Source organism: Salvelinus fontinalis, chromosome 42 (assembly GCF_029448725.1).
Source record: "Salvelinus fontinalis isolate EN_2023a chromosome 42, ASM2944872v1, whole genome shotgun sequence".
Taxonomy (NCBI): Eukaryota; Metazoa; Chordata; class Actinopteri; order Salmoniformes; family Salmonidae; genus Salvelinus; species Salvelinus fontinalis.
In genome coordinates, this window is record NC_074706.1 from 17,749,349 (window position 1) to 17,771,771 (window position 22,423).

Here is a 22,423-nt window from a genome sequence, read left to right on the forward strand (position 1 = left end):
CCCTGAGTGGTTTCTTTCCTCTCCGTATTGATACACCATCCACAGTGTAATTAATAACTTCACCATGCTCAAAGGGATATTCAATGTCTGCATTTGGGTGCCCTTTGTGAGGCATTGGAAAACCTCCCTACATGTAGTCTGTTGGTGAATCTGTGCTTGAAATTCACTGCTCGACTGAGGGACCTTACAAATAATTGTATGTGTGGGGTACAGACATAAGCTAGTCATTCAAAAATCATGTTTAACACCATTTTGCCATGGGGCGTAGAGAAAATGTTGCCGTTTTAAAGCAAGTTTGCTGCAATTCTACACATTTTGCCATGGGGTGGAGAGGAAAATTAGCCGTTTTACAGCTAATTTCCTGCAATTCTACACATTTTGCCATAGGGTGTAGAGAAATGTTTGCAGTTTTCATGGTTATAGAACTCACCATTGTGCCCTTAGGTTTATTACTGATAACGGTTATAGAACTCACCATTGTGCCCTTAGGTTTATTACTGGTGATGGTTCTAGAACTCACCATTGTGCCCTTAGGTTTATTACTGGTGAGGGTTATAGAACTCACCATTGTGCCCTTAGGTTTATTACTGGTGAGGGTTATAGAACTCACCATTGTGCCCTTAGGTTTATTACTGGTGAGGGTTATAGAACTCACCATTGTGCCCTTAGGTTTATTACTGGTGAGGGTTATAGAACTCACCATTGTGCCCTTAGGTTTATTACTGGTGAGGGTTATAGAACTCACCATTGTGCCCTTAGGTTTATTACTGGTGAGGGTTATAGAACTCACCATTGTGCCCTTAGGTTTATTACTGTCACGGTTATAGAACTCACCATTGTGCCCTTGGGTTTATTACTGGTGAGGGTTAAAGAACTCACCATTGTGCCCTTAGGTTTATTACTGGTGAGGGTTATAGAACCCACCATTGTGCCCTTAGGTTTATTACTGGTGAGGGTTATAGAACTCACCATTGTGCCCTTAGGTTTATTACTGGTCACGGTTATAGAACTCACCATTGTGCCCTTAGGTTTATTACTGGTGATGGTTCTAGAACTCACCATTGTGCCCTTAGGTTTATTACTGGTCACGGTTATAGAACTCACCATTGTGCCCTTAGGTTTCTTAGGTTTATTACTGGTCATGGTTATAGAACTCACCATTGTGCCCTTAGGTTTATTACTGTCACGGTTATAGAACTCACCATTGTGCCCTTAGGTTTATTACTGGTGAGGGTTATAGAACTCACCATTGTGCCCTTAGGTTTATTACTGGTGAGGGTTTATAGAACTCACCATTGTGCCCTTAGGTTTATTACTGGTGAGGGTTATAGAACTCACCATTGTGCCCTTAGGTTTATTACTGGTGAGGGTTATAGAACTCACCATTGTGCCCTTAGGTTTATTACTGGTGAGGGTTATAGAACTCACCATTGTGTCCTTAGGTTTATTACTGGTCACGGTTATAGAACTCACCATTGTGCCCTTAGGTTTATTACTGGTGAGGGTTATAGAACTCACCATTGTGCCCTTAGGTTTATTACTGGTGAGGGTTATAGAACTCACCATTGTGCCCTTAGGTTTATTACTGGTCACGGTTATAGAACTCACCATTGTGCCCTTAGGTTTATTACTGGTCACGGTTCTAGAACTCACCATTGTGCCCTTAGGTTTATTACTGGTCACGGTTATAGAACTCACCATTGTGCCCTTAGGTTTATTACTGGTCACGGTTATAGAACTCACCATTGTGCCCTTAGGTTTATTACTGGTCACGGTTATAGAACTCACCATTGTGCCCTTAGGTTTATTACTGGTCATGGTTCTAGAACTCACCATTGTGCCCTTAGGTTTATTACTGGTGAGGGTTCTAGAACTCACCATTGTGCCCTTACGTTTATTACTTGTCACGGTTATAGAACTCACCATTGTGCCCTTAGGTTTATTACTGGTGATGGTTCTAGAACTCACCATTGTGCCCTTAGGTTTATTACTGGTCACGGTTATAGAACTCACCATTGTGCCCTTAGGTTTATTACTGGTCACGGTTATAGAACTCACCATTGTGCCCTTAGGTTTATTACTGGTGAGGGTTATAGAACTCACCATTTGCCCTTAGGTTTATTACTGGTCACGGTTATAGAACTCACCATTGTGCCCTTAGGTTTATTACTGGTCACGGTTATAGAACTCACCATTGTGCCCTTAGGTTTATTACTGGTCACGGTTATAGAACTCACCATTGTGCCCTTAGGTTTATTACTGGTCACGGTTATAGAACTCACCATTGTGCCCTTAGGTTTATTACTGGTCACGGTTATAGAACTCACCATTGTGTTTTGTATCAAAAAGTGGGTTGGGTCTCTTTGTATGTATGGCGAGAGCAGCAATTTCTTGTGTTTATCTACAAAGCACTCATGCAGAAACTTCCTATGTATCTATCATCATGAATTCAATTTAGATTTACAAATGACCAAAACCCGGTCTCAGGTTTGGCTAACCCTTGGAGGCCCCTTTGGTCTCCACAGAGATGGGTAAAGCTGCTTTAAGGTTTTTTTTTGTGCCCTTTATGTGGAACAACTTCCAGAGCTTTCTGGAATGAGATGTTCCCCTTGGTCAGTTCAGAGTAATGACCGGAAACCTCTTATGTTGATAAATGTGTCTGTTTTTCTTCATATGTTTTGTAATTTTGTATATTGTATGTGTTTGATGTATTTATGCAGGGCTCCTCTGTAGAAGAGATCCTAGTCTCAGTATGACTTCCCTGTCAATATAAAGGTTAAATAAAATAAAAAAGTACAAGTATATTAAGGTTATAATGTTGTAGAGAACAATTTAATTATTCACTATATGAGATTTATAATGACATAGGGGCAACAACAAAAAACTACATTTTGAAATTAATTGCGTAGCACTCTCTTGAATTGCCCCGTTTTTCCTCAACATTCTAGACCAGTGCGTGAACACCCTACATACTCTGCCTTTGAACTGATTGTGGATGTAAGTGATATAAACCTGTTGTATTCGGCGCATGTGACAAATACAAATTTGATTTGATATAGCTGAATGAGACAAAGTACGTACTTTTCCTTTCAGCTGGTTTTGGATGTAGGTGAGGATGAGGCGAGGGATCTCCACCAAGGTGATGATGAAGGAGCCTTTGGCCACGGTGCCCAGATGGTAGCGGGCCAGACGCAGCATAGACGACACAATGGGGGTCATGGGGAGTTGAGATTTATTCCTGATGTCCACCACAGGATAGAGGAAAAGAAGAAGAGTTGTAAATAGTCAAATTAACTGATACAGGACTGACTTGGGTTAAAATAGTATTGTCCGTACAAATGGACCAATAGAGCAGGCACTGTACTGTAGCTAAGATGGGTGTACTTTGCACTTTTGGGACAATTCCATTGTTTCAAATGCACCAGGCAAGCTCAATCAAGTGCAACCAACGTATTTGACAGAAAAAAAAACTATATTTTGTACCCAGGTCTGATACGGGATATTTCCAAGTGAACACATCACAAGCATGCCATTACTTTTATTACAATTCATCACATAGTATTTCATCACAACACTCTCTCCTGACCTGGTGAAGTAGTAGGTGACCACAGCTCCGGCCACGGTCATCTGCTGGCAGGCAAGGATGAACTGACTGATCCAGATGAGGCCCACAGCGTGGTACCACACCATGTACTGGAGTGGACCTGACATACGAAACTCCACCAGCCCTGTCTCCTCACTCTGCACTGGGCTACCTGTAGGGGTTACACACAGACAGGGTTCGAGGCCGCTCTGCACAGGGGTGCCTGTAGAGGCACACAGCTAAGGTTAGGGGTCAATCTTCTCGTTCTTTACAGGGTTCCCTACAGCCAAGATTGGGGGTAGGCTGATCTCCTCTGATCTGCAAGGCATTCACGGATCATGATTTTGTGCCTGGAAAGCTCTTGGAGGATTTTTTGGGGGAAATATTTTCATTCAAATATAATACAGCAAGATGGCACCATTTTGCAACAACAAACACTGCAGCTCGGATGAGTTTTGACGGAATCTCTTTTGTAACGTTATCTAGTTTATCGAACTCCAATCTGAATAACATCCAGGAACAGCTAAAATGCAGACAAAGGGAAATAGTAGGCAGACAGATTTCTACAAAAACATGACGCTTTGTTGTACTGGAGGTTGCTCTGGTGTCGTTGTTGATGCGGGAGAACATGATGCAGTGGGTAGATTTCAGAGACCTTTTCTTTGACTGTGTGCCCGAGCTGCCACCCACAGCACCAGACCGGCCCAAGAATCGAAATAAGAGTGGGCGTCGAGCCATGCCACTCTAGCCATGCACTTTCAGTTCCAAAATGTCACATAAGTGTGTTAATCACATAGAATTAGCAATTAGAATACTAGAATGGACATGAACAATCTTATGATGGTCCTAAGGTCACCCATGTTGGTCAACCATGGTTTGCCAGTTCTGTAATAAGATAGTGTGTAAAATAATGAATGTGAAGAATTTATCTGCGCTGTATGTGTGTAGGTAGGTAGAGGAATGTTTCCATAAATGTTTCTAATTAACTGACAATATGTTTATTTGGACGTAAATATCTTGTTGAACTGGGAAAATAAAGACATTAACAAAAATGTCTGTTTCACAATGTGACAAAGTTGTATTCCATTCTGACCTGTGGTTCCGAGGAAGAGGAACACACCGAGCCAGGATACCCAGAAGAGCACGAGGCTGAGGAAGGTCCAGAAGGGCTGCAGGGCCAGCAGGGGCAGGTGAGTGAACACCTTGCCCGCCACGTGGAACAGGGTGATGGTCAGTGCCACGCGCTTCCTCATGAAGAACAGCAGCAGCAGTAGGATCACCTGAAAATGGGATACAGGATATGAAGTATTCAGGAAGTATTCAGACCCCTTCACTTTTTCCACATTTTGTTACGTTACAGCCCTATTCTAAAATGGATTAAATAAAAAAATCCTCATCAATCTACACACAATACCCCAGGGTGTAACGGCAGCCTTCCTCCTCTTCGTCTGAAGAGAACCACCCACAAAACCCAACACAAAACAGGCTACCTAAATATGGTTCCCAATCAGAGACAATGACTAACACCTGCCTCTGATTGAGAACCATATCAGGCCATACATAGAAACGGACAAACTAGACACACAACATAGAATGCCCACCGTGCTCATGTCCTGACCAACACTAAAACAAAGAAAACACAAAAGAACTATGGTCAGAACGTGACACATGGTGACAAAGCGAAAACACGTTTTTAGAAAAGTTTGCAGATTAAAAAAAAAAAAACTAAAACAGAAACACCTTATTTACATAAGTATTCAGACCCTTTGCTATGAGATTAGAAATTGAACTCAGGTGCATCCTGTTTCCATTGATCATCCCTGAGATGTTTCTACAACTTTATTGGAGATTATTTGGAATGGCACACACCTGTCTATATAAGGTCCCACACTTGACAGTGCAAAAACCAAGCCATGAGGTCGAGAAAATTGTCTGTGGAACTCCAAAACAGATTTGTGTCGAGGCACAGAACTGTGGAAGGGTAGCAAAACATTTCTGCAGCATTGAAGGTCCCTAAGAACACAGTGGCTTCCATCATTCTTAAATGGAAAAAGTTTGGAACCACCAAGACTCTTCCTACAGCTGGCCACCTGGCCAAACTGAGCAATCGGGGAGAAGGGCCTTGGTCAAGGAGGTGACCAAGAACCCGATGGTCACTCTGACAGAGCTCCAGAGTTCCTCTGTGGATAAGGGAGAACCTTCCAGAAGGACAACCATCTCTGCAGCACTCCACCAATCAGGCCTTTATGGTAGAGTGGCCAGACGGAAGCCACTCATCAGTAAAAGGCATATGACAGCTTGTTTGAAGTTCGCCAAAAGACTCTCAGACCATGAGAAACAAGATTCTCTGGCATGATGAAACCAAGATTGAACTCTTTGGCCTGAATGCCAAGTGTCACGTCTGGAGGAAACCTGGCACCATCCATATGGTGAAGCATGGTGGTGGCAGCATCGTTCTGTGGGGATGTTTTGCAGCGGCATGGACTGGGAGACTTGTCAGGATCGAGGGAAAGATGAATGGAGCAAAGTACAGAGAGATCCTTGTTGAAAACCTGCTCCAGAGTGCTCAGGACCTTAGCCAACGACCCTAAGCACACAGTCAAGAAAACCCAGGAGTGGCTTCAGGACAAGTCTCCGAATGTCCTTGAGTGGCCCAGCCAGGGTCCGGACTTGAAACCGACCAAAGATCTCTGGAGAGACCTGAAAATAACTGTGCAACGATGCTCCCCATCCAACCTGACAGATCTTGAGAGGATCTGCAGAGAAGAATGGGTGAAACTCGCCAAATACAGGTGTGCCAAGGTTGTAGCCTCATACCCAAGAAAACTCAAGGCTGTAAATGCTGCAAAATGTGCTTAAACAAAGTACTCAGTAAAGGGTTTGAATACTTATGTAAATGCAGTGCTTAATTTGAGTCGGATCTTTCCATTTTGGACTGTTTTGTTCGAGAACCTATTTGGCCAGATCATGTACATCTCGAGGCATGAAAAACTATTTTCACTTTTTGAAATGTAAAAATGACAATAAAAACGATCAAAGTTCATTTGAGTTGCCTATTTGTTAATTCTCCTGCCCCCACAAAAAAACGTAACGTAAAAAAGTAGATTTTCAGCTCGTGCCTCATATTCTAAGAGTTGATTTGGGTTGGGCCGGTCCGGGTTTATGGTTTGACCAACATTGTAACCTGTTTGAGACAAACGCGTGGCTGTGTGAGAAGCGCGCCAGTATCCCTCACAAAGCTAGAATGAAATTAACATTTTATGATATCTCCCTCTCTATTTGTTCTGATAGACTTGAGCCTGCAACTCTCATCTCTCCAGAATTGCACTTCATCATTAATTTCCTTATAGTATCAAAGCCACGCAAAGGGTTCTGGGGTAGTAGTTGGCTGCAGCACCCCTGATTAATTGAAATAAATTGGCCAAAGTTACAGAATTACTGCTGTCTGTCAGAAATAAAAGGAAATCATTCCGAATAGCCTACTACACCATGAAACAGCCTATAATTTAGCCACAGAGGATCAATCGTTTTTTTAATAGTCTAGCTGTGGATTGTAGCCCAATAACTAGGAATAGCCTACAGTCGGGAACACGCAGCAAATCTGTCAGTGAAAAAACAGCATGCAGACAAAACAGACCTTTAGCAGTACTTCAAATACAATCGAGAGAAAACACAGGTTTGGAAGGAAATTGCTATTGCTGAAAAGAGAACACTATGCTGCAGGCTACCAAAATATTTTGGTCAACTTCCAAATATTGTTTTGAGTGAGTGAGACTTTTGGCACTCGCGCATCTGCCATCACCAGCAAGTGAGCTGCGCACCATTGGGTGAGTCAGTGAAACTGGAAAGCATTTTTAGGACTATAATTTCCTCCTCATATTGTAGCCTACAATATGTGTCTCCACACACCTAGGCTAATAATGGATTCAATACAAGGTCGTTTCTATTGATCTCAGATTCTCCGTTTTTTTCAGTGTCAAAGTAGCCTGCCATTTCAATTATTTGTGTGGTATTAAAAAGTCTCCAGTCATGTAAAATGACGTAGACTTGCATGAAATGCGTTTATAAAAGGCAGATTTTTCCCGGACCCTAGGCTACTAAAAATGTTCCTAATGTGTGCACCTTCTATAAGTGCTTCTACTCTACTGCTCCATTCCACTACTCAAATACGATGATATGTATGCAATGCATTATTATAAAAGTTGCGCTTACTTTTTGTTCAGGCACCTCACGATTTACAAATTAAGCACCATGTAAATGTAAAATTTTCTAAAAACCTGTTTTTGCTTTGTCTTTATGGGGTATTGTGTGTAGATTGGTGAGGGCCCATCTTTTTTATAATAATACATTTTTTATAAAGACTAACGTAACAAAATGTGGAAAAAGTCAAGTGGTCTGACAACTTTCCGAATGCTGGTTATCAGTTATAGCATAGGGATGTGAATACATTTGTTCAGTGCTAGTTTTCAAATGAAGATATGAGTATGTGGGAATGCAGTGTTTTCCACTAGTGCCGACCCTCGGCTAAACAGCGGATTACAGACTCATTTTCAGCCGGCTACTTATTCCATTTACATTCACTAGGCTACTTTTCAATTTGCTAGTGAGAAAAAAAAGTCAGCCAAGCCCTCTCCCGCTAGAATGAACCATTTGCATCTTCTAGTTTCCTACTGATAGGACAGGCACAAAGTAAGCAGTGACAGGGAAACACTGATGGTTTAATTTAACGTAGCAGGCATAAAAATATAGTTAACATTTGTCTCAGATGCGAGTCAAATACTAGAGGATACATTGATTGTACTTTATTGAACATGGAACACCCGAAAAACATTTTATTCATAAACTGTGGAGTCATGTTTTATCATAAAAACACTTTCTACATTGTGTGTTTGCTTGTAAAACATGTAAGCTAGAGTCCTGAATTTGCACGTCCCAGGTAATGTAGCCTAGGTGGTAATGATGAGTCAAAATCAATTTAGCCATATTGTTTTCTGGCATTCAATTTGATAAATTACTCAATTTTGCTGTGTATTTCAGATGGGATCAAGACATTAGAATGTACGAGAGGCCACCAAAATATAGGTTGTTCTGCAACAAAAAACATTTGGGTGAATATTCAGACGTGGAAACTTTCCGTGGGAATTAACAGAAATATATGCAAATTAATATTAATACCATTTAAATTTAGATGTTTTTTTGCATTGGATATATTTACCAAATCATATGGAGACAGAAACCTTTTACCTTATCATAAGTAGACATAATTGCAAATGATTAAATCCTTCCAATAGAAATGTAAAAAACTATTTAGTTACGAATTGAACTTTAATTAAATGAGTTGACTCTTCACATGGGATGATTTCACTGAACAACAAAAGAAAGGGAATATTGAATGATCCCCAATGATCCATCACATCTCCCAAAAACATTTTCAACGTACATCTGTATAATGATAGTCTAGAAACTAAAGCTTTGGTTGTCTTCCTCTCAGGCTTCCATGTCATCTCCCTCAATGTCCACCTCATGAACATCAGACTCTGAGGCCTCATCTTCACTGTCACTTTCCAACTTTGTTGAGGATCACTCGTTGTCAGGCTTTAAAAGCCTCTAATTTGCCCAGATGGCCCTTGTATTGGTCAGCTTGTTGCGTGCTTTGGTGTGTGTTCCCAAAAAAGGACCATTTGCGCTCTGAGGCAGCTGATGTTGGTGGGATTTGGAGGATGATGGAGACAACAGGGGAAAGAGCCTCAGATCCAAAGTCCCTTCCGCCAGGTGGCTGATGAGATATGTTGGCACGACTGCCATATTGCATCTCCAGCCCTTGCTTGGGAGTGTACTTCGCCAGACTGCCAAGTACCTTGCCCTCATCCAGGCCAAGGTGGCGAAACACCATAGTGATGACACCATAGGCCTTGTTGATCTCTGCACCAGACAGGATGCTCTTGCCAGCATACTTGGGGTTCAACATGTATGCTGCAGCGTGTAAGGGCTTCAGGCAAAAGTCTTCACGCTTTTTGATATATTTCAGAACGGCAGTTTCCTCTGCTTGGAGCAACAGTGAAGTGGGCAGGGCAGTACATATTTATTCTCTTACATCTGCAAGCAGAGTCTGAACATTAGACAGGATGGCATTGTCTCCCTCAAACCGAGCAATGGCTACTGCTATAGGTTTCAGGAGTTTCAGGCTGCTTACCACTCTCTCCCAAAATACATCATCCAGGAGGATCCTCTTGATGGGGCTGTCCATATCGGCAGACTGTGATATGGCCATGTCTTGGAGAGACTCGTTCCCCTCCAGGAGACTGTCAAACATGATGACAACACCACCCCAATGGGTGTTGCTGGGCAGCTCAACGTAGTGCTCTTATTCTTCTCACTTTGCTTGGTGAGGTAGATTGCTGCTATAACTTGATGACCCTTCACACACCTAACCATTTCCTTGACTCTCTTGTAGAGTGTATCCGTTGTTTTCAGTGCCATGATGTCCTTGAGGAGCAGATTCAATGCATGAGCAGCACAGCCAATGGGTGTGATGTGAGGGTAGGACTCCTCCACTTCAGACCAAGCAGCCTTCATGTTCGCAGCTTTGTCTGTCACCAGTGCAAATACCTTCTGTGGTCCACTGCCTTCAGCTCATCTGCAATGTAGAGACCGGTGTGTCTGTTGTCCCTTGTGTCTGTGCTCTTGTAGAATACTGGTTGAGGGGTGGAGATGATTTAGTTAATTATTTGTTGCCCACGAACATTCGACCACCCATCAGAGATGATTGCAATACAGTCTGCTTTCTCTATGATTTGCTTGACCTTCACTTGAACTCTGTTGAACTCTGCATCCAGCAAATGAGTAGATAAAGCATGTCTGGTTGGAGGGGTGTATGCTGGGCAAAGAACATTCAGAAATCTCTTCTTATACACATTGCCTGTGAGCATCAGAGGTGAACCAGTTGCATACACAGCTTGAGCAAGAAATTAATCAGAATTTCTCTGACTACGTTCCACCATTGAGTCAAAAACACTTCTGATTCCAGGAGGACCATGAGTTGTTGCTATCGATAAGGTGTCTGATTCATCATTTTCACCTCGAATAGAAGTAGAGGGACTTCTGTCAGAGGTTGCTTGTTATGAGCGCTGTGGGAACTTTATGCACTTGGCCAGATGATTCTGCATCTTTGTTGCATTCTTCACATATGATTGGGCACAGTTTTTGAAAATGTACACAGCTTTTCCTTCTACATCAGCTGCAGGGAAATGTCTCCACACATCAGATAGTCACATCAGATGGCATTTTCCTGTAAAGATTAGAAAAAAGTGACAAAAAGACGACAAATACAATTCCATGTACAGATAAATAGTTAAGCAGTTAGATTAAACAACTCCTTTGCAAGATAATTGTTTCAAAATTAAACATGTATGGAACAGGTGAATTAACACTCCTCAGTTAGCAGGCTCAAGCAAGCTAAAACCCACATGGTAGCAAAAACTAACTAGCAGAAATTGTTAACAAGTTAGAAATGATTTAAACACACTTTGCTGTAGGCTACCATTTACTAGTTAAAAGAAAATCATGTATGTCATATAAAATATATTCACCCCACCCAGTATTGTAATCAAAACTTACCAGAAAGCATGTAGTCCTTGGCTCAGACAGTGTAGTAGTGTGGGCTCAATAGCATCTCATTAGTGAGCAAGATCTTGAGAATCAGCTGTACATGTGATGGAAGAATGCATTGTGCATGCAGAGGGTTGCAATTCCATTGAACTGGGGATAGTTTAACCAAAATATGCCACAAGACCTAGAATTGCCTTATGTGTATCCCACAAAAAAGGTTCACTGATATAAGCTAACTTTTTTTATGAATTTAAGCAAAATTCCCCAAATTCCCGTGCTTAACTTCCCACCGGAACCCTACTCGTGGTTAAGAGCGTTGGGCCAGTAACCGAAAGGTCGCTGGTTCAATATCCCTGAGCCGACTAGGTGAAAAATCTGTAAGAGCATCTGCTAAAAGTCTAAAATGTAAATGTGGGTCAGGCCATTTCTGTCTTTTTCTTGCTGCTTAAACAAATCTGGTCTTGAAGAGCAAATACTTGAAAACACAGTACAGTATAAACACACGGTACCCATATAAAACAGAGAAATCGTAACACATGGCAACACAAGCACGCATGCACACACACGTACCGTGAAGACGGTGGCAATGACAGCGTAGACCAGCAGAGCCTGGACGTTGTCTGTGGCCAACTGCTGTTGGGGTGTTGGGGTGGTACCAGTCTGGTCGGTCAGATTCATCCTGTGGTCCACGTAGAGCCACCACAGAACCCCGGTCCCACCTGAAACGCACAAGGACGAAGCCATTAGGCTACCATTGGGTTCAGGCTAATACTGGGTAAAATGACATTTTCTGGTTCTACACTGGTTTCTGGATGGATATCAGAGAAGAACCAGGTAAAGACTAGTGATTGGCTGTTCGAGAATGGCCGGCTCTTTTCAAACAGCAGAAACTGAATTGCACCTGTGAAAGAGCCGTTCATTTGGCTTCCTGATTTGCATACTGCTACTACTGCTTTTTGAGCTCCCGACAACAATTATCTGGAGATCAGATATCAAAACATTATCTGGAGATCAGATATCAAAACATTATCTGGAGATCAGTTATAAAAACATTATCCGGAGATCAGTTATAAAAACATTATCTGGAGATCAGTTATAAAAACATTATCTGGAGATCAGTTATAAAAACATTATCCGGAGATCAGTTATAAAAACATTATCCGGAGATCAGTTATAAAAACATTATCCGGAGATCAGTTATAAAAACATTATCCGGAGATCAGTTGTAAAAACATTATCCGGAGATCAGTTGTAAAAACATTATCCGGAGATCAGTTCTAAAACCATTATCTGGAGATCAGTTCTAAAAACATTATCTGGAGATCAGTTCTAAAAATATTATCTGGAGATCAGTTGTAAAAACATTATCCGGAGATCAGTTGTAAAAACATTATCCGGAGATCAGTTGTAAAAACATTATCCGGAGATCAGTTGTAAAAACATTATCCGGAGATCAGTTGTAAAAACATTATCTGGAGATGGCAATTCCTTACAGCAGGGACAGTAGATAGTGAGAAGAGAGCCTAATTATGGTCCATGCTCAATTTTTGCAGTGTGTTTTTGCAAGCAATCTAATTCCGTGAGGTAACATTGATTTGAACTCACATTTCACAATCTGACATAATGGTAGGCGACTGTTTAGGCTTTACAATAGAAATGTTGTTTTTCATACATTTTTTTAAGCACTACAGAATGAAGGAAGAGACGTTTGGGAGCCAAATGAACGGCTCATTTTAGGTGAGCGGAGACAAAAGATCCGGCTCAACGAAAAGACTCGGAGAGCCCATCACTAGTAAAGACGTCTCTTTCATGACATCACTGAGACGTCGGTAAGAGGGAAGCTTACCTAAAGAGCCCAGAACCACGAGGGCTGTGAGCATCCAGACCAGCACGACAGAGATGTAGCGAATCGCCACCATCAGGATTATGGAGAGGACTACAGAGGGGGAGAGAAATAATGGGGATGAAACGATGCTATTGTCATGATAAAAAAATGCCTTATTATTGTATAACGCTATGATTCTTGCTGCTATAATCATTGAAAGATAAGGCATAATTGTGTGATGTTTCATGTCAATTTAAGGGGGAGGGGGGACTACTTATTTTGGATGCCAGCGCTCTACAGTGCGACATTTTTACTCGCACATGCGCTTAAATATTTTGCTCTGCGACCTGGAATTTTTATTTAGGAGCACCAGTGCGCCTAGAATGAAAATCACCCAGATGATAATTGTTGCAATGACTAGGCAACTTCACTGTACTGCAGCCCGAGTGCCATGGGGAATACACTGAGCGCAGATTCACGACTGTCATGCTTGCGCTATTACTACAAAGACAACGGCTTGTTACCTCAAATATTCTCCAATATTCTCCTCCAATTTCTTTGTGTGCTCCTAAATGTTTCTACTTTTAAAAAGTGGGCATGGAACCCTGGTTGCCGTCAGATCTCCAGGAGACATTTCCTGTTATCATTTCCTGACCCTGTCTCAGGAAACGCAACTTTCTAGGGGGAGAGCAGAGGCCTCTGAGGCACAATCAAATTAAACAGCATACAGAGAGCGAGAGAAGTTATTTAGGATATACACTATTATGCTTTAGGAGGCTAAATATGGACAGCTAGAACATAAAACGCCACTTTAGAATGCACAGTACCTAGAGCCAGCACGCAGAGGCCCATGATGATCTCCTTGCTGGCCATCACCCCGGCGATGACCCTGTGCAACATGCTGTTGTCACTGACGAAGGTGACGAAGGCCTCAGCGAACTGGGCATAGCAGGAGATGTCCACGGGAGTGCAGCGGTGGAACACCGGGAGAGACTTGCTGCACAAGGGGAGAGGATGGGGAAAATGGTATCGTCAACATAGTCTCGCTAGTGTCATTATATTTCCTCGCTGTTGACTTGACACTGGTAAAAGGACTGTACCTTGGTGGCACGGGGAGTTTGGGGCACTTTTTGGATCTCTCTCCGTGGCTTGGATACTTGTAGACTGGAATGTCGTACGAGCAGAGCTCCGATCCTATGTAAAAGTGGAGAAATAGGAAATAAACTTTGTGCAATTCATTTTCACCAATTACCAATCAATAAATGCATACAGTACGGATGAGAACAGGAAGAACGCTCACCATTTTGCAGTGCAAACTTTTTGACGTCAGTGTACGTCTTGAGCTCTCTGTCTGGACACTTGGACACACAGAGGGCCATGGACTTGATCTTCCTGTTCAGGATGTCAATGTTGCAGGGGTCCAGGAAGAAGACATACCTGGAAAAGGTCAAAGAACAGGACTTCAATAAGGATGGAGGGAAGTAGAAAAACGTCCTGAAAAGAGTGAGATGGAGTGTATTTGCCAATGGCACATGCTCCTTGAAGGAAGCCAATGGCCCAAGTCAAATAAGACAGAACTAAACATGTGCACATTTGAGTAACACCCTTGAACGTTGCAAAATGTACTGTTCCATCTTGTATTACAATAAATTGCATATTTTCCTAAGTATATTTTCATCGTAGACTTTTTGACGTAGGTTGTGTAAAATGTGATGTGGGGTAGAGCTTAGCAAACAGTCAAATCTCTGTAGCCAAAACGCCCCTGCTGCCCCACAGTCAAAACGTCAATGGGCAACCAGCCCAGCCTAAGAAACAAAGCCCATTGTCTCATTGAAACTGTTCCTAGAGACTGCTAGAAAGGAAACTTACTGGACGAGCAGCACAACAAAAAGTTGAATCATGTCTGAATCATTTATTAGAATATCTTCCAAAAAAAGGACATGGACGTGAATGAATGCACAACATTGTTGCACTCAAGCTGCATGTGAAATGGCACCCTATTCCCTAGTGGACTATTATTGACCCCAGCTCTGGTCAAAAAGAGTGCACTATATAGAGAATAGGGTGCCATTTCAGACCCACATCAGTCTTTTCTGAGTATAGTAAGATTTAGAGTGAAGTGTCTTACAGTAATGCCCTGTGCTGGCAAGCTAATTAAGCAATAAGGCACGGGGGGTGGTATATGGCCAATATACCACGGCTAAGGGCTGTTCTATCGCATGGCACAACGCAGAGTGCCTGGATACAGCCCTTAGCCATGGTATATTGGCCATATACCACAAACCCCTGAGGTGCCTTATTGCTATTATAAACTGGTTACCAACGTAATTAGAACACTGTTTTGTCATACGCGTGGTACACGGTCTGATATACCACGGCTGTCAGCCAATCAGCATTCAGGGCGCGAACCTCCCAGTTTATAATCCTCTGTAACCCAATGATCTCACTGGTTAAGCCATCAACAGAACAAATGAGCATCCAGGCTTCAACAGGCCTTGCATCAGATGAGCAAGAGAGTATAAGTGGCAAACTGGATTTCCAAACGATGAAATCCATGTTTGTGCACCGGTAATGTTAAATGGCGTGTGTTAAACTACCACAGCAAAGGCTTGTCGATTGTGGGGAGGAAGGGGGAGAGAGCTAGCCTGGTTAAATCACACTGAACAATGGTGAAGGCCGTGTTCTGTCTGGTTTAACCAGGCTAGGAGAGAGGAGTCACAACCTGCTGAGCCTACATTGTCATGGGAGTGGAAATCTCAACCAAAACATTGTTATTACTTTGCTATTACATGATAGGCTAATAACTGGTAATCATCCATCTCGAGATGCTCCACAATTCCAACGCGACTTACTTGTTGTCGGTCTGATCCCGGCCACTGAGTACGACCCCCTCGATCTTCTCGTTCTTCTGACCGCAGGTGTTACCGTAGCTGTCGTAGCCAGAGATGAGCCTGGATGCAGCTCCCGTGGAAATGGAGAAACCAGCGATACAGGCCTACAGGGGAAGCAGCTTCCATTAATAACGACATTATCATCATCATCATGGTGACAATGCACAAAACAATACCAAGGTAGAGCTGAACTATGCTGGTAAATACAATAATCAGTATAAAACGCCATGTACTAAATGACCCATCGAATAACCTTCGCGAACCATAAACAGTGTCATTTTATTCCATACATGCAATCGAACAGAATAGGCGCCAAACAATGTACCACTATGCTTCATGTGGTTGGATTGACCACTGTGCTTCATATTATCATATGTCATTACAGTTAACAGTGCCAGTCCTATATAATGTCCGCTTACTGAAAAAAAGAGATCAATAGGATCTGCATGTGCTCAATGTAAGCCAGAGTAAAGTGTCGCACACTCAGCATGGGGCGCGTTTGAGTCGCAAGGCGAAAGTAGCCGTCTGTAGACTGAAGTCACCGAGTAAATTCTGGGGAGGTACATATGCACCGACAGAAAGTTTTTGGGACATGCTCTGTATGGGACATGCTCTGTTTGCCATTACTTCATGCCCTTGTACCTTCCTCATTATTATTTGTGATTGCGCAACATGGACTTGTAACTGCATGGTCATAGATTGCAGGTCAGCATCAGTAGAGACCGCAGTGTGTTTCTTTCATTCTCAAACTTTGCGTTGCTTGTCAGTAAGCCAAATTTTATTAAATCCCATGAGGGATGAAACGCTCACTGTACAGAAACGTATTAGACTATATATGTACATCAGTTCAAATAAGTTACTCGGGGAAACAATATGCCTAGCAATATCCCAAGCAGTCATATGCACTTGGTATTGACCCCATGACTGGTATCTGGGGTACTTGCTTATTAAGGGACGGTTTCCCGGACACACATTAATTGCCAGTGTAGAAAACACCCTACAATGACCCATGTGTAGCCTACAATACGTATTCAATTGTATTCACACTCAATATAATCAACAAATTTGAACATTATTACAGACAAGACAAATTGTATGCTATGACATGGGACACAACATTACAGTAATATTTAAATAAATTCATTAGCTATATTGTCAGCAAGTAGGATATTTAATTGATTTATATTAGAAATGTGGACCACGTGTGGGCCTATGCAATTAGATTGTAAGGACGTAAGGATAAAGATCTCTTTAAGCTCTAAATAGTCAACCACCCAAAATAGTACACATGTATTGATAACGACCAATGATAAGTGGCAACATCAACAATTTAATAGCATGTAGTGCATTTTGCTTCCAACGAAACAGAAGGTTGTCTCCCGCAATGCTTTGGTTCTGACTTCAAGTTGCAGTTGGTGAGGACAGAGAGGAAGAGGCGAAGCGAGAGGGATAAACTGGGCCCAAAGTCTGTTGTCTCCAGCAGGTGCTGTTTTTGTTGAGGTTAATGAGGGTCAAATTTCATTTAAAAAATGTATGGCTTATTTGCTCTCATAGAATTTTTGTAATGATTCAGTTGTTATTTTTTTGGTATTTAACCTTGATAACTAGGCATGTCTTTTGTACAATGACAGCATAGGAGCAGTGGGTTAACTGCCTTGTTCAGGTGCAGAACGACAGATTATTACCTTGTCAGCTCAGGGATTCGATATTTTGGTTACTGGCCCAACGCTCTAACAACTAGGCTACCTGCCGCTGCTACGATATAAGTAGGACACGTTACATCCCAGCAACTTTGAGAACAAACTATTAGCGTTGTGCCTGGTCGTCACTAGTTAACACAGCCACAAAGTCATAAACCCTGCCTATTTCTACAATTTATCTTCTTCAAATGTGATTTTAAACCTAACCACACTGCTAACATTATGCCTAACCCTCAACCTTACATTTTGACCAAAATGCAAATGTTTGTTTTCATTAATTTTTACGATACACTTTGTGGCTGTGGTAAATCGTGAAAACCGTTGTGTCTGGTCACACGCGTATCTGCCCTCTCATTGGCTAGAATGGTCCCACCTGATCTTGCCTCCTCCTGTCTGCGTTCCAAATGATCTGATCAATATAACGGATAACTGTGGTGAGGAGCAACTGCAGTCGAAAGATCATGTCCTTTGATCACATGGTTGTTGTAAAAGTTATGCAGTCTACATGTAGTCCCAAATCGAACAATGTTTATAATAACGCTACACACTTTGAAAGGCGACGACCAAAGTTAGTCAACGTCTTAACGAAAGTGATCAGCTCGAACGCGCCCATGGTCATCTACAAAGAAACCACAGCAAACTCACCATTCCGATACAGAACAATGTGAATATGATGAGCCATGGAATATCCGTGCAGCTTCGATCCTCCAATGGTTTCCACTCACGCTGTTTTTGCTAACAAGTAAAAGTTGGAAACAATCAAAATCGTCATCTGTGAACACCTGGTGCATGCGCAACACTGGTTTAACCTGGCGTGCTTTTTTCACCCAGTCAGTGCTAACACAGAAATACTGTATAGTATTTGACTAAATAACTTACTTTCACCTAAATTAACATTAAAGCGTCTTTTTAGACACGGAAGTAGTCCGTTGTTTTAGTGTAAACAACTATAGCTAACTACATACAGTACAGACAACGCCGCGAAAGATCTGCAGACAGTTGACAACAACTTGTTCGTTTTTGTAGCTAAATGGGTAAGTTATCCCAAACAGATAATGTTAGTAACTAGTTTGGAAAATCTAAAAATGTCTAGCTAGCTAGTAACAAACGTTTTGGCTTAAATATCACTAAACTCGATTACCTCTGAACTGCCACCGCATCCCATTGTTGACAGGCGATTTAGGGAGTGACTGGAACTTCCAAAACACAAAAAGTGCCCGCAAAACTTCCTTGCCTGTAACACTGCGCTTGTAAACAGGTTAGATGCAAGGATGTGTATGCACATGCGATGAACTTTTTCCTTATGAACGAGGCGAAAGTGTCACTGCAATCATACGTTTTTTTCTAATATTATTTTATGGCACTGCAACGCTTTCACTGTAGGCTAAACGTTGGATGCAATGGTGCCCCTGCTGAAAACCCATAGACATTAAAACAGTGAAAACCCCAAAGAGCTTACTGCACCTATTGTCAGATAAAAGCTTATGGAAATAAAAATGTTTCTATTAAAATGCATGTTATTTTGACCAGAATGCAAGTTGCAGAATATGCTAACTGCTTTAAATAAAACATGCTTTGTTTTATTGTATTTTGAAATGTTGGGGTGTTGGTGAACACAGTAGACGTTTGTTATCCAAGAAACAAATGTGCTTTTGTTTGTCTTGGAACATAAAAACCTTCAGCTTCTACAGAGCATAAAAAAAGCACCATAAACTTCCACCAGAACCTCAGTGACAAAGGCACATTCTCTGACCATCCAGAGCCATTTGTAAGAAGCATATCAAAATCAGATGACAATTCAGTGTGAAATTAAATTCTAATCCCACTGCCCTGAGTGATGCTAGCATCTCATGATTTGATTCTGAAGCATAACACTCTAATCTGTGATGATTCACAAACACCGCCCGGTTGCTGTCTTCTGCTATTAGAATGTTCATATTTGAATATTTATTTTCTCTTTGTCAAATGACAGAAGTGTCAAGGAGTGGAATGTTAGCTAAAAAGCCCCCCCCCCCTTAAAAAAAATAATATATAATATTATATATATTTAATTTGAATTATTATTCATTATACAAAATTATCAACGTACTTCCCTACATCTGACATGTCTAACAAAACAAGTATAAACAAGATACTAAATATTTAAAAAAAAATAAGTGCAATTGTATTCATTCAGAAAAAATCTCATTATAATGATTCAAGAAGATGTTTTTCTTTTTGTTATTTACTATGGATAATGTCTTAACAAGATTATTCAATTCAATCCATAATATTTGTAATTTTGGGATAGAATTCTGGCATTTTTGTTTGTGCATAAAGTATTTGGCAACAAGAATTTTTAAAAATCCCAATTTCAATGCTCTTGTTATCATTGCAATAGTAACATACATGAGTAGTGTTCAAAAATGTAATAAGTATTCTGCAAGGTTTTCCCAAAACTCTTTAGAAGAAAAAAGAAACGCACACCTATGTAGGCGAGGTGCTGGCTAGCGGAGTAGAAAACTAGAAAATAAAGGAGAGCCGCACACTCTAGGAGCTCAGATGCAAAAATATTTAATTACCAACGTTTCGACAGGCAAGCTGTCTTCATCAGGGTACAATCACAGACACTGCGGGATGACTCGTTTATATATAGTGTCAAGACACACAGGTGTCTGTAATCATGGCCAACAGTGGCCTAATATCATTGGTTAATTACTCATATTAAAACGGCATAGAATGAGCAACATACAATTAATACAAATGGATAGCATACGATCATAGACACACTAAAGACCACACAAGCCTACAAACAACCACAATGGCAAAGTCACAACAATCACAACAATCACAAGAATGGCTTCAGATCAAAGTCCACATTAAGACCGAAGGGAGCAAGGGTCTTTAAATTAAATATCCAAGCAGCCTCTCGTCTTAACAATAAATTATCAAGGTCACCCCCTCTCCTAGGGAGGGTGACATGTTCGATGCCAATATAACGCAAAGATGAAATCGAGTGGCCTGCCTCCAAAAAGTGGGCCGCAACTGGGTAGGTCAAGTTTTTGCACCTAATGGTGCTACGATGCTCTGAGATACGTACTTTTAATTCACGCTTTGTTTTACCCACATAATTTTTACCACAAGGACAAGTTATGAGATAAATAACTGCCTTAGTGGAGCACGTAATAACACCTTTGATTGGGATCGATGTCCCTGTTTGTGGATGTTTAAAGGATCTGCATTTATACGTGCCATTGCATTGGGCACAGCCATTACACTTATAATTACCATCCAATAGGGGCGCAAATAGACGTTGTTCAGGAATATCTTGAGGGGTTAAATCAGAGTGTACCAATTGGTCTCGGAGATTTCTGCCCCGCGAAAATACGACCAAGGGAAGGTCAGAAAACACATTACCGAGACTATCATCGGATTTAAGAATATGCCAATGTTTGTGAACGATTCCCTTAATTTGTTCAGAGCGCTTTGAATAGCGGGTAGTTAAAATGCAAGAATGCGTCTTTTTGCGAGACTGCCCTTGAAAAAGGTCATGTCTCGTTTTGTTTTGAATTTTCTCAATGGCATTATTAATCTGATCATTTTTGTACCCCCTCTCCTTGAACTTTCTTTGCGTCTCAGCCATATTTCTGTCGAAATCTGATTGTTTTTTGCAAATTCTTTTGATTCGACAGAATTGGCTGTAGGGCAAACTATTTTTCAAGGGAAGTGGGTGACAACTGTCAGCCCTCAACAAACTGTTACGATCAGTAGGTTTCCTGTAAAGATCAGTGTATAGAACATTATTTTCACACAAGATCAGAAGATCAAGAAAACTGATTTGACGTGTATCAGATTGCATAGTAAATCTCAAATGATCAGAACAGGAGTTAAGAAAATCATGGAACGCCTGGAGCTGTTTTACATCACCCCTCCATAGAACAAAAATATCATCAATATACCGTTTCCAAATAATGTTAGGCAAGAAAACATTTTTATCACGGGTTTACATTTATAGAACAAGTGAGTCACTTTCTTTTTCGCAGAAAATGCAGATATAATTTAATTTAAACAAATTTGGACAAAATATAATTACATGGATATATCTTATGTAGAATCTTAAAGTGTACTTCCTTAAATTAGTTTGGTATACAATATTCGTAAGGCATCAACCAAGCTTTTTTTCCGACAATGTCAGGAATAAGCATGTTTCAGAAATGTTTTACTCTAGGCGTAAGTTGCTTCCGTGAATGGACAATTTGTCTTATGTAACAAGATTTCTCAAGTAAGCCCACGCCTTCCAAACTGAGTTCTGGATCATCTCTGTGATCATCACCAAAGCTAAGACAAGTTTTCATTAGTGTAGTTAGACCACTGGGAATGGCTTTGATCACAGAAATAAACTCTGAAAGGTATTGGAAATTCATTCAATGTTATAAATTGTTAATATGAAAGAATATTACCCCTGAAAACATCAAGAACGAAGTCAATATTCTTCTCATGCCAGCTAGGGTAGAACAATGATTTATTCCTTACAGTTACAGTGCATTCGGAAAGTATTCAGACACCTTGACTTTTTCCACATTTTGCTACGTTACAGCTTTATTCTAAAATGTATTAAATTATATTTTTTCCTCAACAATCTACACACAATACCCTATAATACCCCATAAAGTCAAACAGAAATACCTTATTTACATAAGTATTCAGACCCTTTGCTATGAGACTCAAAATTGAGCTCAGGTGCATCCTGTTACCATTGATCACCCTTGAGATGTTTCTACAACTTGTTTGGAGTCCACCTGTGTTAAATTCAATTGATTGGACATGATTTGGAAAG

At 41.1% G+C, this 22,423-nt stretch overlaps 1 protein-coding gene across 1 annotated transcript in view; it reads right to left on the minus strand.

Annotated features, from left to right (window-relative positions):
- Positions 1–19,382, minus strand: part of LOC129840965 (choline transporter-like protein 1) — a 33,528-nt gene extending 14,146 nt beyond the window's left edge. Inside the window, exons 1-11 of the mRNA XM_055909036.1 lie at positions 18,749–19,382; positions 18,253–18,342; positions 15,869–16,011; positions 14,317–14,453; positions 14,117–14,210; positions 13,844–14,013; positions 13,038–13,127; positions 11,762–11,910; positions 4,677–4,863; positions 3,587–3,755; positions 3,082–3,238 (exon numbers count right to left, since the gene is read on the minus strand). Of these exons, the coding sequence (XP_055765011.1) occupies positions 3,082–3,238; positions 3,587–3,755; positions 4,677–4,863; positions 11,762–11,910; positions 13,038–13,127; positions 13,844–14,013; positions 14,117–14,210; positions 14,317–14,453; positions 15,869–16,011; positions 18,253–18,342; positions 18,749–18,892 (1,530 nt within the window). The 5' untranslated portion in view covers positions 18,893–19,382. The remainder of the gene's footprint in view (positions 1–3,081; positions 3,239–3,586; positions 3,756–4,676; positions 4,864–11,761; positions 11,911–13,037; positions 13,128–13,843; positions 14,014–14,116; positions 14,211–14,316; positions 14,454–15,868; positions 16,012–18,252; positions 18,343–18,748) is intronic.
- Positions 19,383–22,423: the final 3,041 nt, after the last annotated feature.